Genomic DNA, 12,243 nt, shown 5'->3' with positions numbered 1-12,243 from the left:
GTCTCAGAGCAAGTGACGTAACCGATTGAAACGCTATTTAGCGCACACCGCTAACTAAGCTAGCCGTTTCACATCCGTTACACTAACGTTACATCAGACAGCTGACGCTAGCTAGCTAACGTTACAACGTCAGACAGCTAACGCTAGCTAGCTAATGTTACAACGTCCAGACAGCTGGCGTAGCTAGCTAACGTTACAACGTCAGACAGCTGGCTAGCTAGCTAACGTTACAACGTCAGACAGCTGACGCTAGCTAGCTAACGTTACAACGTCAGACAGCTGGCGCTAGCTAGCTAGCGTTAATCAGACAGCTGACGCTAGCTAGCTAACGTTACAACGCCAGACAGCTGACGCTAGCTTACTAACGTTACAACGCCAGACAGCTGACGCTAGCTAGCTAACGTTACAACGTCAGACAGCTGACGCTAGCTAGCTAACGTTACGCCAGACAGCTGACGCTAGCTAGCTGGCGTTCCATCAGACAGCTGACGTTCCATCAGACAGCTGACGCCCAACAGACAGCTGACGTTCCATCAGACAGCTGACGCTAGCTAGCTAACGTTCCAACAGACAGCTGACGCTAGCTAGCTAACGTTCCAACAGACAGCTGACGCTAGCTAGCTGACGTTCCAACAGACAGCTGACGCTAGCTAGCTAACGTTACAACACAGCTGACGCTAGCTAGCTAACGTTACAACACAGCTGACGCTAGCTAGCTAACGTTACAACAGACAACTAACGTTCCAGCAGACAGCTGACGTTCCATCAGACAGCTGACGTTACAACAGACAGCTGACGTTACAACAGACAGCTGACGTTCCATCAGACAGCTGACGTTACATCAGACAGCTGACGTTACATCACAGCTGACGCTAGCTAGCTAACGCTCCAACAGACAGCTGACGTTCCAACAGACAGCTGACGTTACAACAGACAGCTGACGTTCCATCAGACAGCTGACGTTCCATCAGACAGCTGACGTTCCATTAGACAGCTGACGTTCCATCAGACAGCTGACGTTCCAACAGACAGCTGACGTTCCAACAGACAGCTGACGTTCCATCAGACAGCTGACGTTCCAACAGACAGCTGACGTTCCATCAGACAGCTGACGTTCCAACAGACAGCTGACGTTCCATCAGACAGCTGACGTTCCATCAGACAGCTGACGTTCCATCAGACAGCTGACGTTCCATCAGACAGCTGACGTTCCAACAGACAGCTGACGTTCCAACAGACAGCTGACGTTCCAACAGACAGCTGACGCTAGCTAGCTAACGTTACAACACAGCTAACGTTCCATCAGACAGCTGACGCTAGCTAGCTAACGTTACAACACAGCTAACGTTCCATCAGACAGCTGACGTTCCATCAGACAGCTGACGCTAGCTAGCTAACGTTACAACACAGCTAACGTTCCATCAGACAGCTGACGTTCCATCAGACAGCTGACGCTAGCTAGCTAACGTTACAACACAGCTAACGTTCCATCAGACAGCTGACGTTCCATCAGACAGCTGACGTTCCATCAGACAGCTGACGCTCCAACAGACAGCTGACGCTAGCTAGCTAACGTTACAACACAGCTGACGTTCCATCAGACAGCTGACGTTCCATCAGACAGCTGACGTTCCATCAGACAGCTGACGTTCCATCAGACAGCTGACGTTCCAACAGACAGCTGACGTTCCAACAGACAGCTGACGTTCCAACAGACAGCTGACGTTCCATCAGACAGCTGACGTTCCATCAGACAGCTGACGTTCCATCAGACAGCTGACGTTCCATCAGACAGCTGACGTTCCAACAGACAGCTGACGTTCCAACAGACAGCTGACGTTCCAACAGACAGCTGACGCTAGCTAGCTAACGTTACAACACAGCTAACGTTCCATCAGACAGCTGACGCTAGCTAGCTAACGTTACAACACAGCTAACGTTCCATCAGACAGCTGACGTTCCATCAGACAGCTGACGCTAGCTAGCTAACGTTACAACACAGCTAACGTTCCATCAGACAGCTGACGCTAGCTAGCTAACGTTACAACACAGCTAACGTTCCATCAGACAGCTGACGTTCCATCAGACAGCTGACGCTAGCTAGCTAACGTTACAACACAGCTAACGTTCCATCAGACAGCTGACGCTAGCTAGCTAACGTTACAACACAGCTAACGTTCCATCAGACAGCTGACGTTCCATCAGACAGCTGACGCTAGCTAGCTAACGTTACAACACAGCTAACGTTCCATCAGACAGCTGACGTTCCATCAGACAGCTGACGCTAGCTAGCTAACGTTACAACACAGCTAACGCCCATCAGACAGCTGACGTTCCATCAGACAGCTGACGCTAGCTAGCTAACGTTACAACACAGCTAACGTTCCATCAGACAGCTGACGTTCATCAGACAGCTGACGCTAGCTAGCTAACGTTACAACACAGCTAACGTTCCATCAGACAGCTGACGTTCCATCAGACAGCTGGCAGCTGCTACGTTACAACATCGTTCCATCAGACAGCTGACGTTCCATCAGACAGCTGACGCTCCATCAGACAGCTGACGCTAGCTAGCTAACGTTACAACACAGCTAACGTTCCATCAGACAGCTGACGTTCCATCAGACAGCTGACGCTAGCTAGCTAACGTTACAACACAGCTAACGTTCCATCAGACAGCTGACGCTCCATCAGACAGCTGACGCTAGCTAGCTAACGTTACAACACAGCTAACGTTCCATCAGACAGCTGACGTTCCATCAGACAGCTGACGCTCCATCAGACAGCTGACGCTAGCTAGCTAACGTTACAACACAGCTAACGTTCCATCAGACAGCTGACGTTCCATCAGACAGCTGACGCTAGCTAGCTAACGTTACAACACAGCTAACGTTCCATCAGACAGCTGACGCTCCATCAGACAGCTGACGCTAGCTAGCTAACGTTACAACACAGCTAACGTTCCATCAGACAGCTGACGCTCCATCAGACAGCTGACGCTAGCTAGCTAACGTTACAACACAGCTAACGTTCCATCAGACAGCTGACGTTCCATCAGACAGCTGACGCTAGCTAGCTAACGTTACAACACAGCTAACGTTCCATCAGACAGCTGACGTTCCATCAGACAGCTGACGCTAGCACAGCTAACGTTCCATCAGACACAGCTAACGTTCCATCAGACAGCTGACGTTCCATCAGACAGCTGACGCTCCATCAGACAGCTGACGCTCCATCAGACAGCTGACGCTAGCCGACATTAGTAACCTAACCAATTCGCTATAGTATTAACTGGTATACGACTCCTTGCCATTCCTTGAGTTATAACACAGTTGCTTACTAGACCCTGGCAATTTGTGTGAAACGTTAACTAATGTTCTCTCTCTACAGTATTGGGTTTCATTTTCAGGTTGAGAGAATGAGGTGAAAATGGAGGCGTTGCTTGTTAAATAGGTGGATTCAGGGATCAGGTGTAGCTGGGCTTAAGATGGATGCCTCTATAGAGGTGAAAGAAACCACCCGTTCCCTCCTCTCTGCTGCTGACACATCGTAGAACACATGTCCACAGGCAGGAAGTGTACAATGTAATAATGTGTGGCCCAAAGACATTGTTTTAGTGTTGAACTTGACCGTAACACTGGAGTGTTGTAATTCAGTGTAGCCTTGTGCACTTGATCCATGTCTACTATAGTGGCCACTATAACAGGGCAGAAATATAATGACTGTTTCATTCAATTTATACTTTAACATGTCTTTCTCCCCCCCAAGTGCAATATTTAGATGTGTGGTCACAAGCGTTCTATTATAAAGGCTGTCATGGTAACAAGCGTTCTATTATAAAGGCTGTCATGGTAACAAGCGTTCTATTATAAAGGCTGTCATGGTCACAAGCGTTCTATTATAAAGGCTGTCGTGGTCACAAGCGTTCTATTATAAAGGCTGTCGTGGTAACAAGCGTTCTATTATAAAGCCTGTCATGGTCACAAGCGTTCTATTATAAAGGCTGTCATGGTAACAAGCGTTCTATTATAAAGGCTGTCATGGTAACAAGCGTTCTATTATAAAGGCTGTCATGGTCACAAGCGTTCTATTATAAAGGCTGTCACGGTCACAAGCGTTCTATTATAAAGGCTGTCATGGTAACAAGCGTTCTATTATAAAGCCTGTCATGGTCACAAGCGTTCTATTATAAAGGCTGTCATGGTAACAAGCGTTCTATTATAAAGGCTGTCATGGTAACAAGCGTTCTATTATAAAGGCTGTCACGGTCACAAGCGTTCTATTATAAAGGCTGTCACGGTCACAAGCGTTCTATTATAAAGGCTGTCACGGTCACAAGCGTTCTATTATAAAGGCTGTCGTGGTAACAAGCGTTCTATTATAAAGGCTGTCGTGGTAACAAGCGTTCTATTATAAAGGCTGTCATGGTAACAAGCGTTCTATTATAAAGGCTGTCGTGGTCACAAGCGTTCTATTATAAATGCTGTCGTGGTAACAAGCGTTCTATTATAAAGGCTGTCGTGGTAACAAGCGTTCTATTATAAAGGCTGTATCACAAGCGTTCTATTATAAAGGCTGTCGTGGTCACAAGCGTTCTATTATAAAGGCTGTCATGGTAACAAGCGTTCTATTATAAAGGCTGTCGTGGTAACAAGCGTTCTATTATAAAGGCTGTCATGGTAACAAGCATTCTATTATAAAGGCTGTCATGGTAACTGCAATATTAGTGTATTGTTTTTTTTCTCGAGACTTGAGTGTCATTTGCAGTAAAGTTTAGTCAACAAATAACATTGGATTGTTTTCACACACAGGGACTGATCATGTAGATGATATTCTGTTGTTTAATTAGTTAAAACCTGCACTTCCCCCTAGCAGGGATTTATTACATGTTTCAGTGCAACAACAACGTGTCTCCTTTTAGGGCCCTCAGCAGTTCACATCTCTGGACAGTAAAAACAACAGTACCAAGTCAACATATCTAAAAAGCTATCCTGTGTAGCAGCCTATCTATCCTCTAGCCAGGTCCCAGACCTGCTGCTGTTATAACAAGGAGTGGCATGATGGCACCCAGGCTACAGATCTTTCAGTGGATCTCTGTCCTCCCTGTCGATGTACACCAAGCCATGGTCTCCGTAGGCGTCGTAGTTCTCATAGAAGTTGTGTTTGAGCCAGGCAGGCTGGTAGGAGGTGGTGCTGTAGAAGAAGGCCTCCATCATGCTGCCTGGGCTCCTCTCTCTCCCCTCCACCTTCCAGTCCTCCAACTCTATCTGAACGGAGGTGCGTTGGTACATGGTGGGGCAGCCCTCGAAGGCGTCTAGGAAGCTCAGCATGGTGTCATCCACCCTGTACACCTCCCCTTGGATCCTGTGGCCCTCCCCGGGACGGTTCAGCAGGTACGGGATGTTGTACTTCCCAGCGATCACCAGAGGGTATCCATCTACGGTGCGGGCGTGACCACAGAACTCTGCCTTCCCGTTCCCCTGGTCCGGCAGCATCCTGAAGTAGTTGGGCTGACCCTTCTTCAGAGTCCCATAGACAAAGATATAAGTCATCTGTCTGGAAACAGGACAGAACACTTAGTTGTCTCACAGTTAACTGGACAACCTGCAGTCGATACACCCATTTCTGCACCGGAGGCTGCTGAATGGAGAAGGGGCTCATAGTAATGGCTGGAACGGAGTGGATGGAATGGGAACTAAACACATGAAAACCACGTGATTTGATACCATTCCGTTTCAGCTGTTACTATGAGCCCGTTCTCCCCAGTGAAGGAGCCACCAACCCTCCTGTGATGTGTACCTATTGATTCTTGAAGAATATACTGGAACTTATGAATGTTTCATTTCCCATTCCGTTTCAGCCGTTTCAGTAATGTATGTGTTGGGGAATGGATAGAGAACTGGCTGTATGGAAAGTTACTGAGTCAGACAAGAGGAAGGATAGAGAACTGGCTGTATGGAAAGTTACTGAGTCAGACAAGGGGAAGGGTGGATAGAGAACTGGCTGTATGGAAAGTTACTGAGTCAGACAAGGGGTGGATAGAGAACTGGCTGTATGGAAAGTTACTGAGTCAGACAAGGGGTGGATAGAGAACTGGCTGTATGGAAAGTTACTGAGTCAGACAAGGGGTGGATAGAGAACTGGCTGTATGGAAAGTTACTGAGTCAGACAAGAGGAAGGATAGAGAACTGGCTGTATGGAAAGTTACTGAGTCAGACAAGGGGTGGATAGAGAACTGGCTATATGGAAAGTTACTGAGTCAGACAAGGGGTGGATAGACCCTCTCTCACACAGAGGGGCCCACCACAACAACCCTCCTACTACAGTCCTCTCTCACACAGAGGGGCCCACCCCAACGATCCCCCTACCACAGTCCTATCTCACACAGAGGGGCCCACCCCAACGATCCCCCTACCACAGTCCTATCTCACACAGAGGGGCCCACCCCAACGATCCCCTACCACAGTCCTATCTCACACAGAGGGGCCCACCCCAGCATCAGACAGGGGCCTTATAAAACCTACTACAGTCCTATCTCACACAGAGGGGCCCACAAAGGTTCCAGCATCAGACAGGGTTAGTGACTTATAAAACCTTTTTTTTGACCAAGGCAAGTCAGTTAAGAACAAATTCTTATTTTCAATGACGGCCTACAATTCAGTTCCTCCCTCGCAACAGAGATGCATTGTGTTAGGAGTTGACCCGTAGGACAGAGATGCATTGTGTTAGGAGTTGACCCGTAGGACAGAGATGCATTGTGTTAGGAGTTGACCCGTAGGACAGAGATGCATTGTGTTAGGAGTTGACCCGTAGGACAGAGATGCATTGTGTTAGGAGTTGACCCTGAGCTGATAACTAGCTGATAACTAGCTGCTTTCAGTTACTGATAACTAGCTGCTTTCAGTTACTGATAACTAGCTGCTTTCAGTTACTGATAATAAATACAGTTACTGATAACTTTGCTGCTTTCCAGTTACTGATAACTAGCTGCTTTCAGTTACATAACTAACTTTTAGTTACTGATAACTAGCTGCTTTCAGTTGCTGATAACTAGCTGATTAACTAGCTGCTTTCAGTTAACTGATAACTAGCTGCTTTCAGTTACTGATAACTAGCTGCTTTCAGTTGCTGATAACTAGCTGATAACTAGCTGCTTTCAGTTGCTGATAACTAGCTGCTTTCAGTTGCTGATAACTAGCTGCTTTCAGTTGCTGATAACTAGCTGATAACTAGCTGCTTTCAGTTGCTGATAACTAGCTGCTTTCAGTTGCTGATAACTAGCTGCTTTTTCAGTTGCTGATAACTAGCTGCTTTCAGTTACTGATAACTAGCTGCTTTCAGTTGCTGATAACTAGCTGCTTTCAGTTGCTGATAACTAGCTGATAACTAGCTGCTTTCAGTTGCTGATAACTAGCTGCTTTCAGTTACTGATAACTAGCTGCTTTCAGTTGCTGATAACTAGCTGATAACTAGCTGCTTTCAGTTGCTGATAACTAGCTGCTTTCAGTTGCTGATAACTAGCTGCTTTCAGTTGCTGATAACTAGCTGATAACTAGCTGCTTTCAGTTGCTGATAACTAGCTGCTTTCAGTTGCTGATAACTAGCTGCTTTCAGTTGCTGATAACAGTTGCTGATAACTTAGCTGATAACTAGCTGCTTTCAGTTGCTGATAACTAGCTGCTTTCAGTTACTGATAACTAGCTGCTTTCAGTTGCTGATAACTAGCTGATAACTAGCTGCTTTCAGTTGCTGATAACTAGCTGATAACTAGCTGCTTTCAGTTGCTGATAACTAGCTGAGTAAACTAGCTGATAACTAGCTGCTTTCAGTTGCTGATAACTAGCTGATAACTAGCTGCTTTCAGTTGCTGATAACTAGCTGCTTTCAGTTGCTGATAACTAGCTGATAACTAGCTGAGTTGCTGATAACTAGCTGCTTTCAGTTGCTGATAACTAGCTGCTTTCAGTTGCTGATAACTAGCTGCTTTCAGTTGCTGATAACTAGCTGCTAACTAGCTGCTTTCAGTTGCTGATAACTAGCTGCTTTCAGTTGCTGATAACTAGCTGCTTTCAGTTGCTGATAACTAGCTGCTTTCAGTTGCTGATAACTAGCTGCTTTCAGTTGCTGATAACTAGCTGATTAACTAGCTGCTTTCAGTTGCTGATAACTAGCTGCTTTCAGTTGCTGATAACTAGCTGCTTTCAGTTGCTGATAACTAGCTGCTTTCAGTTGCTGATAACTAGCTGATAACTAGCTGCTTTCAGTTACTGATAACTAGCTGCTTTCAGTTGCTGATAACTAGCTGCTTTCAGTTGCTGATAACTAGCTGCTTTCAGTTGCTGATAACTAGCTGCTTTCAGTTGCTGATAACTAGCTGATAACTAGCTGCTTTCAGTTGCTGATAACTAGCTGCTTTCAGTTGCTGATAACTAGCTGATTAACTAGCTGCTTTCAGTTGCTGATAACTAGCTGATAACTAGCTGCTTTCAGTTGCTGATAACTAGCTGATTTCACTGCTGATAACTAGCTGCTTTCAGTTGCTGATAACTAGCTGATAACTAGCTGCTTTCAGTTGCTGATAACTAGCTGATAACTTGCTTTCAGTTGCTGATAACTAGCTGAAAACTGCTGAAACTAGCTGCTTTCAGTTGCTGATAACTAGCTGCTTTCAGTTGCTGATAACTAGCTGCTTTCAGTTGCTGATAACTAGCTGATAACTTTCAGTTGCTGATAACTAGCTGCTTTCAGTTGCTGATAACTAGCTGCTTTCAGTTGCTGATAACTAGCTGCTTTCAGTTGCTGATAACTAGCTGCTTTCAGTTGCTGATAACTAGCTGATTAACTAGCTGCTTTCAGTTGCTGATAACTAGCTGATAACTAGCTGCTTTCAGTTGCTGATAACTAGTTGCTGATAACTAGCTGATTAACTAGCTGCTTTCAGTTGCTGATAACTAGCTGATAACTAGCTGCTTTCAGTTGCTGATAACTAGCTGATAACTAGCTGCTTTCAGTTGCAGATAACTAGCTGCTTTCAGTTGCAGATAACTAGCTGATAACTAGCTGCTTTCAGTTGCTGATAACTAGCTGATAACTAGCTGCTTTCAGTTGCTGATAACTAGCTGAAAAACTAGCTGCTTTCAGTTGCTGATAACTAGCTGATAAACTAGCTGCTTTCAGTTGCTGATAACTAGCTGCTTTCAGTTGCTGATAACTAGCTGATAACTAGCTGCTTTCAGTTGCTGATAACTAGCTGATAACTAGCTGCTTTCAGTTGCTGATAACTAGCTGCTTTCAGTTGCTGATAACTAGCTGCTTTCAGTTGCTGATAACTAGCTGATAACTAGCTGCTTTCAGTTGCTGATAACTAGCTGATAACTAGCTGCTTTCAGTTGCTGATAACTAGCTGCTTTCAGTTGCTGATAACTAGCTGCTTTCAGTTGCTGATAACTAGCTGATAACTAGCTGCTTTCAGTTGCTGATAACTAGCTGCTTTCAGTTGCAGATAACTAGCTGCTTTCAGTTGCAGATAACTAGCTGCTTTCAGTTGCAATAACTAGCTGCTTTCAGTTGCTGATAACTAGCTGATAACTAGCTGCTTTCAGTTGCTGATAACTAGCTGATAACTAGCTGCTTTCAGTTGCTGATAACTAGCTGCTTTCAGTTGCTGATAACTAGCTGATTTCAGTTGCTGATAACTAGCTGCTTTCAGTTGCTGATAACTAGCTGCTTTCAGTTGCTGATAACTAGCTGATAACTAGCTGCTTTCAGTTGCTGATAACTAGCTGATAACTAGCTGCTTTCAGTTGCTGATAACTAGCTGATAACTAGCTGCTTTCAGTTGCTGATAACTAGCTGCTTTCAGTTGCTGATAACTAGCTGCTTTCAGTTGCTGATAACTAGCTGATAACTAGCTGCTTTCAGTTGCTGATAACTAGCTGATAACTAGCTGCTTTCAGTTGCTGATAACTAGCTGCTTTCAGTTGCTGATAACTAGCTGATAACTAGCTGCTTTCAGTTGCTGATAACTAGCTGCTTTCAGTTGCTGATAACTAGCTGATAACTAGCTGCTTTCAGTTGCTGATAACTAGCTGCTTTCAGTTGCTGATAACTAGATAACTAGCTGCTTTCAGTTGCAGATAACTAGCTGCTTTCAGTTGCAGATAACTAGCTGATAACTAGCTGCTTTCAGTGCTTTCAGTTGCTGATAACTAGCTGATAACTAGCTGCTTTCAGTTGCTGATAACTAGCTGCTTTCAGTTGCTGATAACTAGCTGCTTTCAGTTGCTGATAACTAGCTGCTTTCAGTTGCTGATAACTAGCTGCTTTCAGTTGCTGATAACTAGCTGATAACTAGCTGCTTTCAGTTGCTGATAACTAGCTGATAACTAGCTGCTTTCAGTTGCTGATAACTAGCTGCTTTCAGTTGCTGATAACTAGCTGATAACTAGCTGCTTTCAGTTGCTGATAACTAGCTGCTTTCAGTTGCTGATAACTAGCTGCTTTCAGTTGCTGATAACTAGCTGCTTTCAGTTGCTTTAACTTGCTGATAACTAGCTGCTTTCAGTTGCTGATAACTAGCTGCTTTCAGTTGCTGATAACTAGCTGCTTTCAGTTGCTGATAACTAGCTGATAACTAGCTGCTTTCAGTTGCTGATAACTAGCTGCTTTCAGTTGCTCATAACTAGCTGCTTTCAGTTGCTGATAACTAGCTGCTTTCAGTTGCCGATAACTAGCTGCTTTCAGTTGCTGATAACTAGCTGATAACTAGCTGCTTTCAGTTGCAGATAACTAGCTGCTTTCAGTTGCAGATAACTAGCTGATAACTAGCTGCTTTCAGTTGCTGATAACTAGCTGCTTTCAGTTGCTGGTAACTAGCTGATAACTAGCTGCTTTCAGTTGCTGATAACTAGCTGATAACTAGCTGATAACTAGTTCCTTTCAGTTGCTGATAACTAGCTGATAACTAGCTCTTTCAGTTGCTGATAACTAGCTGATAACTAGCTGCTTTCAGTTGCTGATAACTAGCTGATAACTAGCTGCTTTCAGTAGCTGATAACTAGCTGCTTTCAGTTGCTGATAACTAGCTGATAACTAGCTGCTTTCAGTTGCTGATAACTAGCTGCTTTCAGTTGCTGATAACTAGCTGATAACTAGCTGCTTTCAGTTGCTGATAACTAGCTGCTTTCAGTTGCTGATAACTAGCTGATAACTAGCTGCTTTCACTTGATAACTAGATAACTAGCTGCTTTCAGTTGCTGATAACTAGCTGATAACTAGCTGCTTTCAGTTGCAGATAACTAGCTGCTTTCAGTTGCAGATAACTAGCTGATAACTAGCTGCTTTCAGTTGCAGATAACTAGCTGATAACTAGCTGCTTTCAGTTGCAGATAACTAGCTGATAACTAGCTGCTTTCAGTTGCAGATAACTAGCTGATAACTAGCTGTACTCATGTTGTTGTACAACTTCAGCAACAAAAGAGAGGTCTGAACCAAAGTAGTAAACTAGTTTAGGCGTCTGCAGATTCTCCAAATCCTCTCCTCTGGGAGAGCAACTGGGAGAGCATGTTTTTATTCCAGCCCAGCACTAAGCGTGAATCAACTGTATGTAAAGACTGAAAGTAGCAGAAAGCAGAGATAGTTGATGAGTAATAATGCTTGGCTGGAACGAAAGCACCCAGTCGGTCTCCAGGACTGAGGTTTGGTTTTGAAATGCATCAAAGAAAAGGTCATTTAGCTTGATACAGTAACTACACAAGGCATAACCGAACCTGTATATATATATAAATGCCATTTAGCAGACGCTTTTCGGCAACGTTAGATGATTATATCATGAAACACGATGTTGTTCTGCTCACCAACAGCGACGTGAGTAAAGCAGCTCCTCGAAAGCCTCTCATTACGTCTCGTCGTGGTTTAACGGCCCGGGTCAAAGGTAGGCTGAGCTGACACCGGGATGAAGAGGGGAGGGGTGGGTTCCGGTAGGGGGGGGTTCCGGTACAATGTTGTCATTTCCTTCGTTTTGTGGATAGAGTTAAATCGTTTCTAAAGAACAAACTTCACTGAAATTAATCATTCATGTATATGTATGTGTGTTATATTAAACAGAGGGAGTAACATGTTGGCAAGCAATAAGCATGGCTGAATATTATCCTTACAGAAATACGAGTCGATTTATTTATAGACTAATACAAATCAGTAGCGGATTTAAATTCGGGCATCCAATGTGTTGCTTTACCGCCACCT

At 44.7% G+C, this 12,243-nt stretch overlaps 1 protein-coding gene across 2 annotated transcripts; it reads right to left on the bottom strand.

Annotated features, from left to right (window-relative positions):
* Positions 1 to 4,823: 4,823 nt before the first annotated feature.
* On the bottom strand, positions 4,824 to 11,969 carry LOC124028615 (gamma-glutamylaminecyclotransferase-like). Of its 2 annotated transcripts, none has more exons than XM_046340639.1 (2): positions 11,856 to 11,969; positions 4,824 to 5,556 (listed from the first exon to the last, which is right to left on the bottom strand). In XM_046340639.1, exon 2 carries the CDS (start codon positions 5,550 to 5,552, stop codon positions 5,073 to 5,075), a length of 480 nt encoding a protein of 159 aa, XP_046196595.1. In that variant the 5' UTR covers positions 5,553 to 5,556; positions 11,856 to 11,969; the 3' UTR covers positions 4,824 to 5,072. The 2 variants fall into 2 exon arrangements, with proteins under 2 accessions (XP_046196595.1, XP_046196594.1); XM_046340638.1 differs by lacking the exon at positions 11,856 to 11,969 and adding an exon at positions 11,769 to 11,806.
* Positions 11,970 to 12,243: the final 274 nt, after the last annotated feature.

Source organism: Oncorhynchus gorbuscha, unplaced genomic scaffold, assembly GCF_021184085.1.
Source record: "Oncorhynchus gorbuscha isolate QuinsamMale2020 ecotype Even-year unplaced genomic scaffold, OgorEven_v1.0 Un_scaffold_4520, whole genome shotgun sequence".
NCBI lineage: Eukaryota > Metazoa > Chordata > Actinopteri > Salmoniformes > Salmonidae > Oncorhynchus > Oncorhynchus gorbuscha.
This window is presented reverse-complemented; position numbering and strand designations above follow the sequence as displayed.